At 37.9% G+C, this 23,376-nt stretch overlaps 1 protein-coding gene across 26 annotated transcripts in view; it reads right to left on the bottom strand.

Annotated features, from left to right (window-relative positions):
• mical3a (microtubule associated monooxygenase, calponin and LIM domain containing 3a) overlaps positions 1–23,376 on the bottom strand; it is an 81,284-nt gene that overhangs the window by 40,575 nt on the left and 17,333 nt on the right. For all 26 annotated transcript variants that reach the window (XM_077569337.1, XM_077569339.1, XM_077569364.1 and 23 more), the window contains 11 exons: positions 9,708–10,121; positions 8,983–9,190; positions 8,747–8,863; positions 8,583–8,684; positions 6,706–6,861; positions 6,294–6,394; positions 4,192–4,449; positions 3,994–4,109; positions 3,518–3,644; positions 2,770–2,863; positions 659–806 (listed from right to left, as the gene is read on the bottom strand). In XM_077569337.1, the coding sequence (XP_077425463.1) occupies positions 659–806; positions 2,770–2,863; positions 3,518–3,644; positions 3,994–4,109; positions 4,192–4,449; positions 6,294–6,394; positions 6,706–6,861; positions 8,583–8,684; positions 8,747–8,863; positions 8,983–9,190; positions 9,708–9,986 (1,706 nt within the window). In that variant the 5' untranslated portion in view covers positions 9,987–10,121. The remainder of the gene's footprint in view (positions 1–658; positions 807–2,769; positions 2,864–3,517; positions 3,645–3,993; positions 4,110–4,191; positions 4,450–6,293; positions 6,395–6,705; positions 6,862–8,582; positions 8,685–8,746; positions 8,864–8,982; positions 9,191–9,707; positions 10,122–23,376) is intronic.

The raw sequence follows: 23,376 nt of genomic DNA, 5'->3' as shown, positions 1-23,376 counted from the left end.
CAGGCATAATTTTTTTATCCTCTGCAAAAAAAAAAAAAAGACTACTGTCAATAATACATAGACTCTGGAGCGACTTATAGTCTGAAAAATATGGTACTTAATATTTGGATGGAATCATGCAAAATACAGATTCTGATGATCATATTTTTGGGGTAGGAATCAGTTTACCCAAAATTGTATTAGTCTACGCTGAAAATGCATTTGCATTAGTCACTGATATTACTGCACACATTCCAGTTAAAAAACATTAGTACATTCCATCAAGCACTGAATGAACTCCCAACATCCTATATAATGTGTACCGGTGCATGTAAATTTTCTAACTCTCAACCTTTAAGCGTCTGTGATGACAACTTATGTTAACGTCTGACTCACACCACATTATAGTTCTGTGTGCATATGCATGCATGTGTGAGTGCGATTAATGAGGAACGCACCCTCAAGGCGTCCATTACAAGTGGCATCTGTCACTTCATTAACAACAAAAAGGCAAGGTCCAAGCCAGAAAATAAACAGGCCAGTCACTCCAAACAAAACTATGAACTTTAAGCAATCTAAACTGGAATACATAGTTGGGAGTCTTTTAAAAAGTAACATACTGAGCCAAGTTGTTATCTTTGGTTTGTGAGTTGTGCATGTGCACAATTAAGATACTTACATGAGATCTGGCCTGTATCTGTGAATGAGTGCACACAAGGCCAGGCCGCTCTTCCATGACATGGTGAGGTCTTTGACGCAAACATTTCGGTATCCTTCAGTTTGTCTCTGGCACCAATTGAGAAGTTTACTGGATCTAGCTATGGATTCTGAATAGACAGAAAGATAAAGTATTGCATTATCTCATGACGTAAAAGAGAATATGGATCAAACATGGATGACATCACCATTATCATTTTTGGGTAAAAATGCAAATATGCTATATGGCAAATGATTTGGACACACCTCATAATTAAATAATGCATACGCTGCAACAGTAAATATTCGAACTACACCACATAGTGCCCCCTTAAGAATGCGAAAAACGTTATGCATACAACTTAGTGGGAACAATTTGGGAAGGGCCCGTTCATGTACCAGCATGACTATGTCCCAGTACACAGAAAAAGGTCCTGAGAGGAATGGTTGCACAAGTTTAGTGTGAAAGCACTTCACGGCTCTGATCTCAACCATATTAAACACCTTCGGGTCAATGGAAATTGTGAGCTCGGCCCTCTTGTCTAAAACACAACGAATGCTCTCAATTCCTATACTCTAAAATGCTGTGGAAAGTATTTTCAGGACAGTAGAAGTGTGGCTGGGTGAACCAATATACATCGCAGTAGACACACAATCAGATCAATATAAATAGAAAAAACGTTTGATAGAATCTTTGATAAGGGAAAAAAGAAAGGCCAAATCCCAAACTTTTCTTTTGGTGGGATGCAGGCAAAGGCTACATGAGATTTGTGACAACTACAACCACCAAGAGGACATTTTGAGTATAACCAAATTGTGGTTTAATTTTGTTAAAATAAATGACCAGTTGCCTCAGGAAAATACTTGAAATAAGATAACAGATTATATTGTGCAAACTAACATGACTAAACACCACTGGATCTATAGACGTGTAAAAGTAAGGGAGTTCTCCGTCTATGACGTGGTAGTTCTTGAGATAGCCTGCCCAATAAACTGAGCTTCATTCCAACAATAAGCCCACTAAATTAGCAGGCTACAGTAGATGGGCCAAATGAAATAAATGCCATCCCCAAAAGAGCTTTTTAGTTTGTGAGGTTTTTGAGATGCTACACTTACATTGTATAAACAGTGAATGAAGGGTAATGCAACTGCATCAACACTACTGTTTTGGCGTAGCATTTTTACATCAACCACAAATAATACATTTGCACCATTGTTAGAGGAGCATGGATGTAAACATTTACATTACAATGTACATATATTCTTTGAAAATTCAGATATTTTGAATCGTTGTGTTTTATTCCATTTACCTTTACCCCTTTAAGCCATTTGATACATTTTCTTATTTGATTAGACAAAAGAAAAAAACACAATAATTACTGATAGACTGACATGAAATACATCGTGATCCATTTTTTTGCCATATCGCCCAGCCCTAAGTGGGGTACTAATGATAGTCATACTTTTTTCTAGTTACTTACATCTAGGTGTCCAAATAATTTTGACCATATAATGAATCTCCTGCTAGACTATAATCTTATGGCCTCGGTCAGGCTGAGGCCGTGCAGAGACTCGTTGCTCATTAAGGGTTATCATCCATAACTTCATCAACCATGTTAGTACCAATATAAACCACTCCATCAGGAAATGTAATGAACCATGATGGGTCAAGTGTTCACTGCCATAAAGACGACACGGGATGCAAATGAAATTGTTAGGAGAGGATGCAGAACTCAAGTGCTGTAACAATATAAGTTGAATATACTGTAATCAGTCAATGGCCAAGTTAGTACAACACAAAAGTATTTCTGTGTTCAATCAGTTAAAACATTGCTAATCTTTGATTATAAAGAATGAAACCACAAACTTTTTAAATCAATTAATCCTTGAAGAGCAATATCATGCATTCTGACTTTGCGTTACCTTGCAACTGCTTGTCAAGCAGGCAATTGTCTACAGTGGAAATAGTCCAGCGTTACATAATTACAGCAACAAAAATAAATAAAAACATTACTAATAAATTATGAAAGTGAATAATGCATTTTGGTAGGCAAAAGTATTTTATGCATATAGAACATGGAAGAAAATACAAACCATTCCTGGTCAACTTTGGTGTTGATGAGTTGATCACATTCTCTATTTCAATGCGCATCTCTGTCGACTCTCCTGTGTCTATGAGGTGCCTTACCTGCAAATGAACCACATCTGCATTATTTTACAAGTTTTCTCTTTGTACTCAGGTACATAATGTAAGTGGAATTATTTAACATTAACATTTTTTGAAGATTATGCTTATTATGACTGACACTGTCATTTAGTAAACAACTGCAGCAATGTTCGAAGTAACTTCGGTGTGAGCGAAGGTAAAATTAAAGCCCTTGGTAGAGGCATTCAATCTGTTTTTTTGTTGTTTTTTTATATTCACAACAATCACAACCTGTTGCGTGAGTTCAGTGATTTCTAGAACATTTGTCAGCTCTGTGTTTTGCCACATTCATAGATTTGGTTTTCAGTGAGTGAGTGATTGAAGCACAAAATGCTAATTTTGACTTGTAACCTACTAGACTGTAATGACAAATGTAGTGTACTAAAATCTTATGTAGTGTACTAAAATATTTTTTCTCATATGTGGTAACACTACAAACAACTATGAACAGACCTAACTGGCAGGGTCAAAAATTATTTATGGAGAATTTGGATAAAGCTCTTATACGAAATCTCACTAGACTGTGGCTCAGTGAATCTCATTTTGTGGCCTCTTTTTTGTGTGTGAAATTGAGTAGTGTTTCTTGGTAAACAGTAACGAAAGAAAAAAAAGAGACTTGTTGGTTGTCAGACTCACCTGGCTGGGTTTGAGGAAGTTAAGGCTAATATTGGGGTAACGTGTAGTGGGATCCACGCTGTAGTGACTGAAGTTCTTGCTGACATTTTCCGGCGTGGTCTGTGGCAGTAGACGATAAATACTCTCCCTGAGTAAAGAGCAGACATTTCAAACCAACTAATCAACTTGATTACTAATCCGATGCATGGATTATTTCAAGTAAGACCTAACCATGGAAACAGGCCAAATTAAAACCATATTAACTTTGTTATATAAGAGTGCTAAAAGCTACTGAAGAGTCACATTCCATTTCGATCCTCTTATCCTATTAGCAATAAGAAAAGTGTGACTGATGGTTCAAATCACATACAGGCACATTTCTGAGTAAACCACTCCAAGATTAAAGGGGTGTGTTTGAAGAGGAATGACGTGAGAGCATACACACACGAGCTTGAGTTGAGTTTGGTGTGGCTGCATCAATGTTTCCACACGCTCACCTCTCAGACAGCACTTCTAATGGCTGTTTTCCCTGAGCCCAGCTCTTCACCATCCAGCCTGAGTCCATAGCTGCCAGGAAACCTCGGGCAATGCCAGTACCCATGGGCCAAAAGGGCTGGAGACAACAGCACATTTAACTACCAAATGTGGCCACAGAACAGCAAATACAAATGAGCAGCACTGTGAAGACCACTCACCTCCAACAGGCTGTCTCCCACCAACGCCACCAGCAGTTTGTGGCCATTGCGCTGGCGCACCATGGCAGCATTTTCTGACGCATACATGCAGGTGAAGTCAAACATGGCGACATCAGGTTGGCCGTAGTGGTTGATGGCAAAATCCAGAGTGGGCAGCTGCTGGTTGGTTGAGAAATCGGCCGCCTCGCGGGCGTAAGACAAGAGGGCAGTCTGATCCACGTTTGCTCTGGAAAGCAGCAGCTCTGTGTCCGCATAGTCCTACAAAGGGGACCAAAAAGGAAGTGGTCAATTGTGACTCAACATTTATGACATGCAGATACTGCCTCATGCTACCACACAAATCCTTTAAATTGTATCATCTGTACACTTACACTGACCAAGTGTGACTGACAATTACATTGGGATGTCCCTTGTCATTTATAGTCTCTATGTAGGCCCTGTGGATTTATCGAGTTGTTTCGTGACCCAGTAAAGGGGTGGAGTCAAACATTTATTAAAATATTGAAAAACGTATAAACGTTACTACCGTGGCTTTTCACATATTGGAAATGTACACACTATTTTACAATATTGTATTTTCTTTAATAAATTCTCTGCCCCGCCTAGCCAATTAGGCTACGTTCACACTGCAGGAGTGTGATGCCCAATTCGGATTTTTTGTAAAATCCGATGTTTTTATGTACCGTTCACATTATGAAAACAAATGCGACATGTTATTGCAATGAATCGCATGCGCAAAGAGCACACGTCGAGTGACGTACACCCAAAACAACGACTTCACATTGCAGTGTTCACAGAAGTAAATATTGTCCCGACTTGCAACGTTTTACCACCAGCCAAGCCACTGAGGCAAACGACTTTTAGCAGTGTCATATGCAAATTTAACCGTGCCAACTCACGCTACAGATTGGTGGACTAGTTTCGCGGACGCATTAGGAGATCGATTCATGTGTCTTGTCTGCACACATTATGCAAATTCAGCTGTGCGAACGCCCGCGCTCCTGTTTTGTGGACTGTTTTCACGCTCGCTCCTGGTTGGCTGCACCAATTACAGTACGTCAGAATTACCAGGACTCTGGATCTTAATGTGCACAGAACAATTTCAAAGTCATGAATACAGATACACATATAAATATTTGGTGAAATGGTGGCAACAGCCTGACATAGTAAAAGAGGAAATAAGTAACAAATTGCCTGGGAAATTTGGGTATTACACCTAACTAACACAGCTCACCTCTCTCTCTCGCTCACATATTCAGCTGCTGTCATAAATCACTGTGTAACTCAGCGTTTTGAGAGCACTTGTGTGTAGGATGAACCGTTCTTCACAAGTCCCTCAAACATGTAGCATCAAATAACTGCATGCTTTGGGAGTGACCTGCTTTCATCGCGGGCTGTAAGAGGTACATTCTTCCGGCTTCAAGCTCTCTGGATGTCTAATGCCTGGCTGGAATTGGTGCAAGGTGGAGCAGTGGAGGTTGTCAGTTGATATTTTCTGACAGAATTATGTGGCCTCGCTTCTCTCCTGCCAACATTTGCCTTCTTTCCTTTTCTCCTTTTCCGTGAAGCAGAGTAGAGTCATTGTTTTAACTTAAGCTAAAACAAGTTAGGCTTCCTCTCTTTCTAGGTGGCTGCGCATTTCTTCACTTGCATCCAGCATTAGTGTATTTACACCGCAAATATTTAAAGTAGAATGGTTTGTTTGATTGTTTTTTTTACACGCCTTTTAAGTTGGCTTATGACCAAAACACCGGTACATAGCCACGACACACCTTGAGCAATGTTTGTACAGGAAGGCAGATGACGTTTTTTTGTGCTTTCCTGTGGAAGCAGGCCAGGGAGAAGAAAGAATATGGCTGTATGGCAAGGGTCACAAGACTAAGTAAGTGTGGCTGAGTTGACAGTTAATTCCAGGGCCACAGTTGGCTTGGTTACAGTAGCCCATTAGGCTGTTTGCAGGGAAAACAGAGGACTGAAAGAACAAAACGGTGTTAGCCTGTATGTGCGTGAAGCTACTGTTTACTAGACCGTTTTAAGGATATTCGACAATTCTCTATCACAAACACAGGCAAACACACGCGATCAGCTTTTTGATTACTCACATGAAGAATGACTCCTTTCTCCAGCAGGCTTTGTTTTTTGGCAGTCATCACAAAGTAGTGTGTGTCATCCTTGTAGTAGACAATGTTTTCCAGGTCAATACCTAAAAAAAAAAAAAACAATTGAAAGAAGTGTTACATACCAAACACAAAATGTTTCCCAATTGCAGCAGCAGACTGCTATGCCTTCAGGACAAGAGAAGCAATTATGCGACACAGAGAACAAAACAGAGCTCCGGGAACATCATCACGTCAGCAAAAAACTTGGCCAAAACTGGTATCAAAGCGTTATAATTGGACTGAGAAATTGGGAGGGGAGGAGCAAGAAATGAGCGAGAGCTGATTACGATTACTAAGTTGTTATGTGCTTTCTACTCTACAAATTATAAAATGGGAAATTTTCTGCAGTTCATACCTGTTGCTTCTCTGAGGTCTTGAAAGAACTTCTGATTGAAGATGAAGGCCACTCCGCTGATTTCTTCAACCTTAGCCTCCGCTGTCGTGTTCCTGTTGATGAAATTTGCCGTAATGGCGATTGCAAGTTTGCCACGGAACTCCTTACGTCGAAACCCTAGATGACAAACAAGATTAGCATTTTAGACAGAGCTGAAATAACCTGATATATTTTTTTTTAAATTTGTACTATTTTTCTTATTTTATATTTTTATCACAAACAGAAAAAAAACTCAATCTGTCCTTATCCAATTATTTGAACACTGTATTAGCACTAGGCATGGGCCGATATTAGATTCTGATGGTATGATAACCGTCAGCAAAAATACCAGTGTCACGGCAGCATGTGATTAAAATTACTGCTCAAAAATGTCCTTTTTTTAAATAAAAAAAGAAAAAGACAAAATAAGGTAAATAAAAACAGCCAACTGCAAAGGCACCCATATGAGTTATGCCTCCGCACCGCTCATGCTGTTTTTAAGTCACCCTTAAAAAGGAAAAAAAAGACTGGCGACAGACAGTCTTAGTGGTTATTGAAATTTTGACTTTTTAAAACCACAATAAATAATCAAACATTTTCTTTTCTTTTCTTTTCTACATTTTTATTTCGCCAAACAAAAAGGACAGAGGAAGAAAAGAAAGTACAAAATAATGAACAAAAATAAACCTAACTTTCCAATGCAATCTATCAAATACTTCCCAGCTCCAATGAAAATTAGAAACATAAAGACGCCTACTTTGTATAAACTTTTGTACATTGCTATTTGAACAAATGTTCTCTTTTTTTTCATTAAACAAAAACAAAAAAAACAAGACACACAAAAAAGACGGATCGGATTTACAGTCTTTACCAAAGACTATCTAGCTTAAGAGAAATACAATTAATTACAACACAAAAAACAAACGTCACAAACATAACCAACAAACCCCGAGAAACCAAACCAAAAAAATTAATAAAATCAGACACAGAAGCTAAACCAAGGTCTATGTAAACAAAACAAATCTAATTCTGTCGCAACAAAAAACAGACATCACAGACATGACCAAAAAAACATACGGTACTTGTTAGAAACATACATATTCACATGAACTACAGATATATACACGTACACATTTATCCTACTCCACACCCACACATATACACACAAACACAATATATTCCTGGTGCTACTTTCAACATACAGCCGTTATGGAAGAAAGAGAAAAAAACAACATCAAACATTCAGAAGACAAAAAAAAAAAAAAAAAAGACAATTTATAGAAATGGTAAGTAAATAAATAATATATCTACTACATTAATATAACTTAATAATACTAATACTATTGGGCTAATTACAGGGCCTCAAATATTTGCTTCCCCAAAAAATCAAACTGTTTTTATTTATTATTGTTCGCTGATCTAGTTCTCTCAATATTTAAATAATATTTCAATAAAGATTCAGAATCCTTGTATCTCTAAAGCCAATAATTTTCAGGAAACCAAAAACAAATTGTTTGTTTGTGGAGTCATTAACATTCTGTCATCAATAACAGCAAAGTGATTTTTAAAAACTTTAGTCACAGACCCACGTTGAGACTGACCAATAGTATCAATTTTTGTGGGGGGTGGGGAATCCAAATTTGAAGATGGCAGGTTTTGGCCCGATGCCAAATTATGCGATGTGAATTATGCAGCAGCAAAACGCACAGATTGGAACGTATGAAATGAGGTCGGGGTGTACACAGACAGAAATGAGCCTCAAATCCTAAGAAAGCAAGAATAATGTTGCCATTTGTTTCCCTTTCTCCTTGAGGAATGTGTGCTCATAGCTGCAGAAAAAGAAAACCGACTTGACTTGCCTGGCAGTGTGTTTCTCCTCCCGTCTGCTCCAATGATCACATCAAACTCCAACTCGTTGACAGGGTGTGTCCTGGGGTGGACCTCGGCCCTCCAGCCTATCCCTGTCAAACACACACAATGTGTAATCACCAGCTCATTTTCCTTCCATTAAAGTTTGACTCACTTTCACCCTCCTGATCCGCAGGAGGTTCAATAAGCCCTTTGAACTCTGCGTTGACATGGATTTCAATGCCCAGAAGAAGAGCCACTTTGAGTAGCATGAGCTGAAGTTGACGAATACCTGCAAAAACAATGACAATGGCATTACCCCTCATCCAAACACGCGACTCAACAAATCACAAATGAAAGGCAAATTGGGCACATACTTCTGAGTGGACAGTCAGTTACAATAAGACTTACTAATATGATCAATTGCACCAGCGCAGAACTTTCCATAGAACTTCTTGGCTCCGAGGCCCCTGAGGTCCTGAATGGTGAAGGGCCAAAGGTGCAGCACGTTGTTCCTGGAGAAGGCATCCCTTTTCTCTAACAGCACCACTTTAGCACCCAGGAAGGCAAGCTCGATGGCTGTTCGTAAGCCACATGGTCCGGCGCCAATGATCAGACACTAGCATCAAAGCAAACATTTAAAAACCAAACTCCGCAATCTTATCTTGCATTTCATTTAGAATCAGTAGAGATTTCTTTTGACATAGAACATAGCCTTACCCAGCTTTAAGGTATACGGGTAAGGACCCCAAAAAGTTCTTAGGTTTTATTGAGCTATTTGCACACATTCTCTTGACAAAGGGTTTTATTGACTTGTAAATGTCGTTGTTGTACTTTGTCATCACTGCATAGTGTGACCATGTTACTGGGTCCTGGGATGAGATCAAACTTCTAACTTGGTTATAAGTTAAAAAAAAAAAATATATATATATATATATATATATATATATATATATATATATATATATATATATGGACAAACCTCTGAATTTGCAACAACAACAACAAAATAAAAAAATTCAATATATATATATATTTATATGTGTGTGTGTGTGTCAAGCCAGCCATTGGTTTATTATAAACAATCAGTGAATTGAAACCACTTCATACAGTCGTGCTTGAAATGTGAGAGGTACCTTTGAATTGGTACAGGCACGGCCCTTCTTGTATTCCTTCTGGCTGGCCCTCTTGTCTAACTTGGCCCATAGTGCTTTGGCCTTCCAGTAGTTGAGTTTGGATTTGAGCCTGTGGTAAAAGACCCTGTACTCAGTAGGCTTGAGGTCCAGGTGATCACACAGCTCCTGGAAGGCCTTGAGTGTGCCCTTGCATGTGGTTGCCTGGACAAAATTGTCAAACAGGAGATGGGACTGGTTGACCCTTTCTCCACCGGTTGCACTGATGCCTCCATCCCCCATGGTCCAGATTCACACAAGGCTGTGAGGGCCCTTCACCCCCCGCAGAGGGGTCTCTGGGTCCAACCACAGCCCTGTATGATGTCAGTTTCTCTCTCCAGTGGAAGGTTCTAAGTCCCTGCCTCAGGCGTTTTCATTCTGTCAGGAAAAGAAAGAAATAAACTGGATTAAACTTCTGATGTTTTTTACCGCATGAATCAAAATCACATGCTAAATTCGAGAAAGGCTGGGAAACAGACTTGGTAAACTTTCCAGAAGCCAAACAAATTCATATGAATAAATCCAATACAAACAGGAACAAAACACCATATTAATGATGTTTTTGGCAGAGGAACATAGCGGCATTATATGTGAACTGGTAAATGTGTGCTCTCTATCAATTTGGGTGAGAAAAAAAATCTCAGCATGGAAAACATTTAAGGGACATCTAATTCTATTCATTGCACCTACAGGACACCTGAAGATCATAAGGCGTTATTCCCAGCTTGCAACTATAACATTTCCCAGTCTTCTGGGAAGACTTACTATGGTCAGAGGTTACCTGATGGACATGGCTTTGTGTAGAAAACTTTAAGGAACCTTCACAACTAAATCAGCTGGTAAGACAAACAACCAACATTAATATTTGGCCTTGATACATAGACAAAAACCCTCTTCCCTGTCTAGGGATGAAAATACCAGACGCAGGAAGGGCTCTGAACCCACACAAATCCAAACAGGAAACACACAGGCAAGTGTAGCCGCCCAAATGTGGTACAGACAGACAGACAGACACAGTCAACGGCAAGCCACCCACAAACACTGTAACAGATCCCTCTAGTCCATCACAAAATCCTGTAGGCCTGGGCAATTAATGGAAAATGTTATTGTGATTTTGGCTTCTCGCGATCATAAATACATTATAATCGAAGAAAAGTGATACTGTATGTGATATCCTGTGTTTACAAGACATCCTGAATAACCATGTGCTGCTTGCTCACTAGGGGTGTTAGAAAAAATTGATTCGGCAATATATCGCGATATTACAGCGCGCAATTCTCGAATCAATTCAATATGCGGCCGAATCGATTTTTATACATCAATTTTTTAATAGGAATATTCAACAAAACGTCTTACTTAGGGTTAGGATTTACGCATTAAGCATATAAGAATGTTATATTAATGGAACATTAAGCCTTAATATTTGATTTCAGTGGTGTTCAAACATGAAACAGACTGCAACCTGAATTTTCAGATAAATACATTTTCATACAAATCTTACAGTGTACATGGACAAGTTTACTGATTAGTATTTTCAAAATTTGAGTAAAAAAAAATCGCAATAATCAATTTATAGATTCGTATCAAGATTAATCTGTATCGAATCGAATCGTGACCTATGAATCGTGATACGAATCGAATCGCCAGGTACTAGGCAATTCACACCCCTATTGCACACACACAACACTTCTGACAGACATATATTCTACCTCCTACTGCACCCTAATTCAGATCCACAGAAAAAGGATGTCTTGGATTGTCGTGGCTGTGTGGTATACTTCGCTATACAAACAGTGGCATGTCAAACGGAACTCATCAAGAACAAGAATGGTTATGACAAAAAAATTCACACACATTTGACAACTCACATGAAGTGAAGTGTTTGAAATGTGTCAAAAATCCTTTTGGAATCTGAGACAGAATTTAGCACGCCTGGCCCGGACAGCCGTCAGCCCTTTAGCTTGTAGCACGTAGCTTTAGAATACAACTCGCGCGCACACTTGCTCTGACACCCTGCCCATCGGACTTGTCGGCAAACTTAAGTCCAGACAACACTGTGTGTGTGAGTCTTGTTCCTTAACAAGTTTAATGCCTGCAAGACCTCAAGAGTTTGCAGAAAAAAAGGCAAAAAAGCTGATCATTGCTTTAAGGGGTGTTTAGTTCTGAAGTAAATTTTCATACAAATCTGTGCAAGTTTACTGATTAGTAATTTTCTAAAGATTTTCTAAATTTGAGTAAAAAAAACAAAAAAACAATTTTTTTTTTGCAATGATTGACTTAATAGATTCGTATCGGGATTAATCGATATCAAATCGAATTGTGACCTATGAATCGTGATACAGATCGAATCGCAAGGTACTAGGCAATTCACACCTCTGCTTTGCAAGTAAAAACAACCGTTTTATTTAGATTCAACACAAATATAATCAAACACAAATATAATCTGCTTTTATGTAGATGTAAATATTATACTATTATTTACTGCAGAGAAGCTGAAATTCTGAGTATTTGGACAACTAAACAAAAAAAGAGATCTAAACAAATTGTAAAAATAATGTTAGTTCATTTCAAAATGAATTAGTTGTGGATTAAGCAATTATTGATTGAACTCCTAGTCGTAAACAAGTCAGTAAGTCAAACCTAATTATACCAATGATGCAAAGAACTTTGTGGCTTTATCACTTCAACTTTCATGTTTTATGAATAGATGATATGTAAACATGTGGACTGCAGGCTTACGATGGTGTGTGCACGGAGCTTACGTTTTTCTGTCAGGGTTTGTTCAAGCAAAGACGTTCGTCAACAGTTTTAATGCTTTTTCTTGTTGCAAAGAAATTTTGAACGTGCTCAAATGTTTCATCTAGTGTTTTTCCGATACCATTTTTTTGGCCCCCGATACCCAGCTTTGCAGTATCGGCCGATGCCGATACCATACCAATATCCAAGTTGTTGTTTTTTTCTCAACATGAAAAAGCTGTCCCGCTATTGGTTCAGAGCATTCAAGGGCCAATAGGATATGTTAGCTCGGCATGCAGTGAACATGTCACACATCAGCGAATGTCGTGCATGAGCAAGACACAAGATGCTGCATCCAAAGTCCTATATTAGCGTCGGAATTAATGGTATCGGCATGTTACTTGTTAGTACTCACCGATACCACAGTTTTAATTCAGTATCGGGGCCTCGGTCCATACCAGTATCGGTATCGAAAGAGCGAAGTTGTTGAAGTTGAAGTTTCTTCCTAAAATGCCAACCATGAGATGCATTTTGAAAATTGATAACATGAACACTTTTAACAAATTACCAAGTTTTAAATAAGAATAAACTTTGTTTCACTTTATGAGTTTGTGTTTAACTTTTCAATTTCGAGTTCAATGTTGAAAAACTCAAGGGGTATGAATACTTTTTCAAGCCGCTGTAAATGAAGAATGTCTGATTGAAATGAAGGTCTTAAAACCACACTTATGTAGTAATGATGTACTAAACTGTTGAGCCACTGCCACAGTTTCAAAATAGCTGGGATGACTGGGCTTACTGTGTGCATTGGCGTGCTGTGTATCCTTAAATGGCATTGTGTCCTGCCGGGCCAATGCTCCACGGGCACCCTGGGGATGAAGTGTTCTATTGTGACTCCTCTCATTTGCCACTCATCTAACGGTAGAAGTGCAAGAGGAAAGAAGAATATTTTCCCTCTAGACATTTGGGTCCTCTAACAAAAGGGCACCTTGTAGAAGAGAATTAAGGAGTTGAAATTTGTTCAAGGCTACACCCAGTTGTTAGGTCAAGACAAGTAATAGCTGAACTACTAATGTTGAGCATTACTGTATACAGAAAATTGCTTGCAGACCACCACAATAAAAATAGGTCTCTTCTTTTTTGTCTCACAGAATAAAAGTGAAGATTGAAGAGCATCACAATAAAATTGGAGAGTAGTTGGAAGATATTTAATCACATCTAAATGAGAAACATACTTCGTTTTCTCGCTATCCACGCCATAGCTTGGTCCCTATCCCCTATGAATAATGGGGGTTGACCAAGTCAAATTTAGGGGATTGAAAGAAAACACAGCATCAGGACCAGTATTTTACATGAGGTGAATCAACTTGCTAAACAACCAAATTCCCCCCTCAGTCAAAAAAGCCATTTATCAGCTTTGTCATTAGAATTCTTCTCCAATTCCGTAAATCTCAGAACGACTTTCACACAGGCCCGACAACCTTCATTAATTCCACTTCTTCCATTCTATGAAAAAAATAAAATAAAATCACGATCGTTTTGTAACACTGTCACTGCAACTTAAATATTTTACCAATAATATGTTTAGAAAAACCCTGATGCTTATATATATATATATATATATATATATATATATATATATATATATATATATATATATATATATATATATATATATATATATATATATATATATATATATATATATATATATATATATATATATATATATAATAATACTAATAATCAACTAATAATCATTTTTTTCCCAAATCAATTCTGTCCATTATTTTGTTGCTTGAAGGTGCCTTGTGCAGTGCAAAAAAGCCGTGGAGTAGTCCAGGGTATACGCGGCTATATGGAGTACACCCACTTCTTTTTCAGTTAGCATTGAGTATACCCACTTATAAATCCACACCGATGCACACCATTCAGCCATGGCCTACCCTCTTCTGCCTCTAATTGGCGGCTACTAGGACTGAACGATTTTAGGAAAAAAATGAATTGCGATTTTTTTAATTAATTTTTTTGACAAATACTGCGATTTCAATTTTATTTGCGATTTTCTTCACGTTCAGCTTTTTATTCACATTGTACAGTAACGTTTCCAAACATGACTGAAAATGAGATACCATCAAAATATTAAAAGCTATTACTCAAATAATGCAAGAAAGTGCTGTCAAAGTTAAAGCATTAACTCATTAATTAATCAGAAAAAGATTATGGTTACGTTAAAGGTAGCACAGGTTGTGTTTGAGCAATAAACTACAAACACTATAGCAAAGCATTTAATAAATGTTTGTGTATGACATTCAGAATATTTGTTCCATGTCAAAATATTGGGGTAATTTATTTTAAATTATAGAAGTAATTAACTGATTAGAAAAAGGAGGATGAGAGCGTGCAGTGGATTAAAAAAAAATGTTGAAGACGTCCTCATAATATTAAATGTTGAAAAAATTAACACATAACAGGTGCTCGTCAAATTTAGCGGACAAAAAATGTTGATAAAAAAAGCATTCATAAAAATAAAAAAAATCCCAAAAAAAAATCATAAAATTCGTGATAATCTGATTTAAAAATGTAATCATTTGACAGCTCTAAGCACACACGATAGGTTGTGTGAGAGGAAGTCCTTTAAAATGGTTAAAGACCTAAAGTACTACTTGGCGCAATGTTTAAATATGTAATTATGTAACTATAAAAAATAAAAACATTTTGTGCTAATGTACGTGTTCTTTGTAAATAATTGTTATATTATATGTAAATAAATATCTTCCGCATACTCCCATATTTTTGCTCTAGACTTAACTGCTTCAAACAGAGACTGGGGGCTTTGTGATATAACGTGAAATTCATATCATGGTGTTAACTCTTTTGGTCTTTTTACTGTATTGGTGAGTGTAAAAGTGTAAAAATCATAATGGGAGTATTTCTGATTGGCGTAATTGTGAAAAGGTAAATATTTTTGGTTAAAAAGAGTCAAAGTATCATTCATTCTTCTCCGTTTCTCATTCAAATCTTGCGGTTTTATGTAAATGGGCCTGTCTTTTATGTACATACTAATAAATCTATTCAACAATTAAAAAATTACAAACATTTTGAGCCCTATTACTGTGTAGATCTCAGAACTCGATGATCGATGGAAAAAGAGTGCAAACACAAGGAAATTACATTGCTGATATGTTTTTGTTTTTTTATTGCTGATATGAATTTACTTTGGACCTCGAGCTTGACATCATGGCTGACATCAGCCGTTAGCGTGCTCAGCCATTTGTGTGTGTGATAGCAGGCTAATCGCTAACCGTCATCTGTTTTTCAGTCTAGAATAAGTATTAATTGTAGTACAAATGTTCTGTTCATAGCTACTGTCTCTCCGCCATAACGCAGTTCGAATCAAGACTTCTGTGAAAAGTCTCGTATTCTCAATCACGTACTGTGTTGTCAACTTGTCATGCAGCCAGTTTTTTGCTTAGTTTTTTTTACAATTTCGGAGCTGGCTAGTGTGTGTGTGTGTGTGTGTGCGCACTGTGGCATGACGCTGACTGGTAAACTTGAGGGATAAGAGCTCTTTGACGATGTCGAAACCGCACCGTCTGAGATCGCAATTTCGGTCTCAAAACGAAATATCGTTCAGCCCTTAGCGGGTATCCCCTGCCTTCGCTGATTAGATTGGCTAATTTTGGCTTGAGGACTGATGAACCAATCGGAGGCAGAGTAGGGTGGGTCATGCCTTTAGGCCAGAGAGTGGCAGTCGTGAGAAAAAAGTAACAAACTCCACAAGGCACCTTTAATCAATGGATCAGATTTTTTTTTTTCCCATCCCCATATTCAAAATACAATACTTTTTTTCCCCTTCAAATTGACAGTATAGAAAATGCACAAACATTAAGTAACTGGTTTGTTCCGTAATATGTCAGAAACTGGGTACAAATGTTGAACATGTTTTTACAAAATAAAAGCAGATGTTCACAAATATTTTTATTTCGATTCAATACAAAGTTAAAGTTAAGACTGCTTTCATGGAGGACTACAGTACAGACGCTCCCCTACTTACGAACATTCGAGTTGCGAACAACGGTACATACGAACATTTCTGCGCGTACAGTATGTCGAAAAATGTTTGGAAAGAAATGCTGTAAGTTAGATTTTGTATTGCGCGTAGTGCTTCTTTCCGCCGCTAATACCGACGATTGGCGCTGTGAGAGCTCATTGGAGGCTGAGCAACGTGGCGAGGAGGAGGAGGAAGAAAACGCCGGTCCCCATGAAGGAGGAAATAACTTTTGAAGTCGATTCCAACGACGACGAAGAATCTCTCATGATATAAAATCCTCCTCTTCCTCCTCCTCCATCATCTCCTTAAGCATCGAGTACATCTTCCAAAAGTAAGTTAAACTTCATTTTATTTATCTTATTACGTACATGTACATACTGTGTGTGTGTCTCTCGCACTCTCTCTCTAACATACGTAGTACAGTACAGTACTGTACGTATTCTCTCCATTTTATTAAAAGTTTTTTTCAGTACAAACCAATGCAGGTTACTTGTACAAGCCTTAAACATACTTATATAAACCTTCAATATACTTATATAGGCTTTAAACATAAATCATAATACAAAATATAGCACTGAAGCAACTTACGAACAAATTCACCTTACGAACGATCGTCCGGAACGTAACTCGTTCGTAAGGTGGGGAGCGTCTGTAATCCGATAATATTTATTTACTGTTGAGGATGAAATTCAGAGGATCTTAACAATTTTAAATTTAAAAAGGTCTCTAAATAATCGATTATCAAAATAGTTACTGATTAATTTGATAATTGATTAGTTGACAATTAATCAATTAATAGTTCCACCTACAATTGCTAAATGCATGAGATTTTGATTTAAATCAAAACAACATTTGTTGCAGACAGTAATGCATAGCCATATCATGACAGCACAGATAAGGTAATCATTTTGACACTATAATCATGAAAAATGAATACAGTGCTTAATCCCAAGTCATAAAAGTTCACAACAGCATTTTCATCAAGAAAATTGCTATATCCAGTCTTTATTCGAAGCATAAGCGCAAGCACGGCAAGCAACTATGTAGTCAAAATGGACTGAACCACAAGAGGAATGGAGCAAGTATGCTGGAACACTGACGCACAGGCTTGCTGCTATCAATAGCACACACTGCTCGCTCTCCATCATTCATGCATGTGGATTGTTATGTTGCTCATTTGCGTTAGCTCACTGCAAAGACTGCTATGGCACAATGTCATGGATCCGGTTACCCGGACACTCCAACCTTCTTACTGAATTAGGAGGTGTAATGTAAGCGAATAGAAACACAGACAAAACCTAGGTCAGCCTTTGGAAAAAGAAAAAAAAAAAAAGTGGCAAAATGGTTAGGGGAAGATGCGACATATTTCAAGCAAATGTGGATAAATGCAAATGAAATTATTAAAAAAAATAAAATAGAAAGTTAAGACAAAATAAAACAATGTTGAGAACCTGACTCGCTGAATCACGCACCCCCAACATCTATCCATCCACCCATCCATCCATCAATTTTTGGAACCACGCTTTCCTCACAAGGGTCGCTGGAGTGCTGGAGCCTATCCCAGCTGTCTTCGTGCAGCGCACACTGAACTGGTTGCCAGCCAACACACACACATAGACCAACAACCATTCACGCTCACCTAGGGACAATTTAGACACTTCAATTAACCTACCATCATACCATGCATGTTTTTCAGAATGTGGGAGGAAACTAGAGAGATCCCGGAGAAAACCCACACTGGCATGGGGAGGACATGCAAACATCACCCAGGAAGGCCGAAACCCGGACTCGATCTCACGTCCTCAGCACTGGGAGGCGTATGTACTTACCAGTCAACCACCGCGCTGCACCCAGCATCTATTCAACTTCAATTCCATTCAAATGTTTATTTGACAGGGCAATGCAGTCAAACTTTGTTACAAATTTGCAGCTGATGTGTGATGCATAATACAGGTTATAGCTAATGCTAATTCCCAATCCCAGTTCGCAGTTGGGCTATCCCGCAACATGAAGTACACTACAAAATGTCAATTAATCAATAAAAAAGGCTTAAGAAACCACACAATTAAAAATCAACTGGAGCTGTGCGCAGCTATGAACGGCCCTCGCAACCCAGGCCACGTTGGGGTACTGGCACCATGTGGCACTGGCACATAGGACAAGAACTGAAAAATGAATATCAAATCTAATTGTATTGTTTTTGTGCATTGTGCCGTTTAAAAAGGTAATGTTAAAGCTTTTTCTACATAATGCATGCTCCACCAATGCCCAGATGAGAACGAAGAGCCCTGACTGTTTTACTCTGACTGTACCTATCAGCTTTTATCTTCCCTTTGTAGTAGAGTGTGCGGACCCTGCACACTCCACAGTTTCTTTGGGGAGGGGAGGGGCGGAGTTGTTCTTATCTCATTTGAAGTCATGTTTTTGTTTGTCAACTGTGGCTGTCGCTTTAAGATTGTGCACGTACTCGCATGCGCGCCATGAACGAACCTGACACAGATGCTGCAGTTATGCTTTGGGCCAGAGGTGGCAGTCGCGAGTAAAAAAAAAGTGACAAACTGCACAAAGATCCTTTAAGGAAATCGTATCACTCACAAACTTTACTGCACATTGTGACTGCACAGAACATTTTTGGTTTGACTTTCTGCTTTAATGACTGTAAATTAGTTTCAATCAACACTATAATTAAGCACTATCGCACCAGAATTCATTAATTAATGCACAAATCAAATGCTACAACCATGCATTTATCTCATCTAAAACTCTCCTTATGTGCTCAACTAAGATTCATTACCAATTTAATGAAACCTTCCAAACCGACTTTGACATAGCTTAAAATGTGAAAAATGTGTCTGATGCCATCAACTTGTTTCACTGGAAAGCACTGAAGGGACATAAAAAAAATGATGGTTTGGTACATGCCATAATCCCGTCACATCACCAATTGCTGAGTATCCCTAATCTGCTGCGTGGGCGAAGCAAGCTGTTCCAATAAATACATCAGTTTGAAGACTGTCAGATATGAAAAGATTATATTAAGATGACATTCAGATTGGTAGTACAAGTCCTGTAGATGGCAGTAAATTGCATTGAAACAGTCACAAAGACGTTTAACCTACATCAATGCAAAATGCTACTCTACATTATATCATGTTTTTTATTAACTTATCTTTGCTAAACACAAAAAGGCTGGAACACATAAAGATACCTTGGATTTCATTGAACAACCAGTTTACATTTTAAGTCAACTGGGGTCCAGGCCAGATATCTAATATGACCAGTGAAACCTGAAGACCACAACAAGCTAGAGTATAAATACCAGCAGGGCAAAGACATACACTCTGGGTAGGATTAGTTCAGTCAGCATGACTGTCGGGCAAAGAACCACCTGTTTCAAGACATTTAATTAGCTCTTATAAAATATAGCTTACCATTGCAGTTAAGCTACCAAAAGCAAGATTATCCCAGAAGGTCATTCTACACATCATTGCTTTAACGATCGGTGTCACTCCGTCGTACTGAAATTATTTAGCATGCAATTGTGTTGTTGCATGTACCGCAGATTAATGAGGCTCGCTGTGGGCTGAGCAGCATGTGCATGATCTGGAAATCCACAAAGACTAAAAGACATGGTGGTTTAACAGAAAAAAATCCTGAAAACAGGTTCATCATTTGCTAAGCTAACAACTATTCAGAACCCATAAAGTTTTACCTCAGATAAACTGGGTGTATTATGCAACGGTTACCTTGTTTGATGGAAAATCATTGGGCAGAGAACAAGACTCTTCTCGTTTGCTGTTAAGACCAGCAGGCATAAAGATCTAGAGGCAAATCCACTGGCTAAAGATTCGAAATATGATGTAGTTCTGGTATTACTGTGAGCACTATGCTACAATATGACTGAGCAGAAACATTCACAGAACATAATTAGTAGGGGTATGCAAAAAAATCGATTCTCATAAGAATCGCGATGCTCATTTAGTACAATTCAGAATCGATTTTAAATGTCCCAAAATCGATTTTATTTAAATTATTTGATATTGTCTTGCCTTTGTCTGTGTGCGCCTTTATTTGGAGCGCTGTTCATGTTGTACCTGATTTGGCCACTTAGGGGCAGTGTGGTTCCACACGGTCTAATACACTGTTAAGTTGTAGCCACATTAGAGAGTAGAAGGAAAAAGTCACAATCAAGTTATTCCAATAAAAGTTTTTTTTTTGCAGTGTGGAGACATTCTTTTGAGTGATAAAAGTGCAGCGAGTAGCGCGTTAATTAGCATTAGCGAGTGAGACTGGAGTAGATCATTACAATTCCTTGCACATCTATAGATTGAAGCAAAAATCATTGTCAATCAAATCATTTTTGAATCACACACGCACAAACACACATACAAAAAAAAAAGGAGAACAATGATGATGACATGTCAAATGATCAATACTGAGCTCCCCCCCCCCCAAAAAAAATAAAAAAAATCGTTTTGAATCAAAAATCGTTCTTTATTGGAAATTGATTCTGAATCGAATCGCAGACCCAAAAATCTGAAACAAATCGAGTCGTGAGGCATTCAAAGATTCCCACCCCTAATACTTAGTATTTTTTTTTAATACTGTTTACCAAAAACATGAGTACTGAGATCTGTACAAAACCTGGCAGATTGTATAATGCATGATTATGTTTTTCAAACTAATTTAAGAATGGGACTTTTAAAATGTTGGGCTCAAAACAGCTCGGCCCCCCCAGTCATCATAAGGCAAGATAACATGGAACTCTGGTTCACACACCCCACAGTAGAAGGGGGTTGGATGAGCAGCCGATCATTTGCATGAGATCAGTGAAGTCTGCATTTGGGGCCAGTGGGGCCGGGCCCCACCAGATAGCGCTGTTGAGCTCTATGCGGGCTCATACTTGGTCTTCTTTATAACTAATATAACTAATTTTATTTTATCAAGAATAATATTATTAAAATAAATATACAATACAATTATGTTTGTAAGGTAATTTCGTTATAAACATATATGTATAATACAAAGCCAAGTTCAATTTCATCTCATTTCTATTTCGTCCCTCCCGACCGCCAGGTGGCGGTGCTGAAAACAGCGCACTGTTGTTTTGGCGGATGGCAGCATACAGCAGATTGGTTTTCATCGTGAGCAAAAAGACTACGTAATAGCAAACCAACAACATTGAATGAAGTAAATTCATTGATGACGTTGCTCAAGAGAGAGAGGCAGCGCAAAACACTGCAGCTGTCTTGTTATGAAGGAAGCTTGTGGCTCAATTTAAGTGAAGGTGAGATTTGGCCACCTTATAGCAGCGCTGCTTGTTGTGGACAGCACACTTTTCAGTCATTTCAGCAAAACATTGTCATATGTTGAATTTGAAGCAGCAAAGAAAATCTGGCCATTTGGAAATAAAATTAAGCTAGAAATTGAGCTGAACAAACAGCACTGGTGAGTAGCATTTTTATTTTGAAGGGCTGCTCGATTAGAGAAAAAATAATAATCCCAATTATTCTGGTAATAATTGAAATCACAATTATTCAAATGGTTATTTTTGGATACAAAATGTTTAAACATTTAAATATATTAAGACAAATAAAATTATTTGAAACACTATAATTATGTAAGTTCCTTTTGGAGCAAACAAGATTTATTAAGTAGTCATTTTAAAATAAAAAAGGTGCAAATGTATAAATTCAAACAACTCAAAATGAGTATTAATAGTCAGTTGTTTACAATTATTATTATATAATTTTGCAATTGTGGAGTGTAATAATTGAAATTGGATTTTGATTAATTGCACAGCTCTATGAATAAATGGTAGGCTACTTCATTTATATAGCGCTTTTCCACTGGATTGTGATCTTGAATTGAATTTGAATTTATTGTGTAGGCTTTGCTGTTTGTGGATGTGAAGTGCCCACTTTTGTGCCCCACTCAACTTTTTATGCCAGAGACGCCACTGAGACAGATACAACCATGCTACTACATTGTGCATCTGTTGCAATCACACCTACGCACCCTGCAAGGGTTTACCTATGCTAGCAAAAACTACTAGTCTGTGATTAATCAAACTGAAATGGACTGTTTAGTGACTGTCTCCATTTCAAATCAGAATCGCAATCAGAAACTCCTTAGTGTCCCTTAAAGCGAAATTGTTGTTGCAGCAGGAGAACAAAAACGACAAGGTATACAATAGGTGTGTTTCCATTACAGTTTTTTGCAAAAATAAAAGCGATATTGTACTATTTCGATAAAGTACAATTTCGACTTGCCGGTGTTTCCATTGAAGAGCGTTTTGCTTCTGAGGCGCAATTCTCGTAATGTCCCTTCTCGTCTTGTTTTGCTAATTTCATGAAGGACTACAGAAATCAGTGAACAATGACCGTTGATATGCTGAAATCAGAGGATTTAGACAATTTTAAATTAGAAAATGGCTCCAAACCATTACTCGATTATTAAAATAGTTGTCGATTAATTTAATAATTTTGACAGCTCTAAGTATGACATGCTCATTGTGCTCAATTGGAATACCCCAATCGAAACCGCGACCCACGGACTTCATTACGCAAACAAACGTAATTTCCGCTTTTAACTTTCTACGTTCAAAGATATGTTTATTTCACTCACCATGCTAAATAAAGTAGTTGGTTTCCTCCTTGCTTCAAAAGTGTGGTTCTTTGCCACTTTACTCTGGAGATTCATTTAAATGAATTAAAACGTTAAAAAAAAAAATCACAGTTAACTCACCCCAAAGTCGTTTCTGTACTACAAAGAAAAAAAATTCCTCGCAAATACAAGGAGAAGAATAGCACACGCACAAGGCAAACCAATGCCGCGTTCAAT

The sequence above is a fragment of the Vanacampus margaritifer genome, chromosome 6, assembly GCF_051991255.1.
Source record: "Vanacampus margaritifer isolate UIUO_Vmar chromosome 6, RoL_Vmar_1.0, whole genome shotgun sequence".
NCBI lineage: Eukaryota > Metazoa > Chordata > Actinopteri > Syngnathiformes > Syngnathidae > Vanacampus > Vanacampus margaritifer.
Note: the sequence above shows the minus strand (reverse complement) of the source record. Positions and strands in the feature narration are given on the sequence as shown.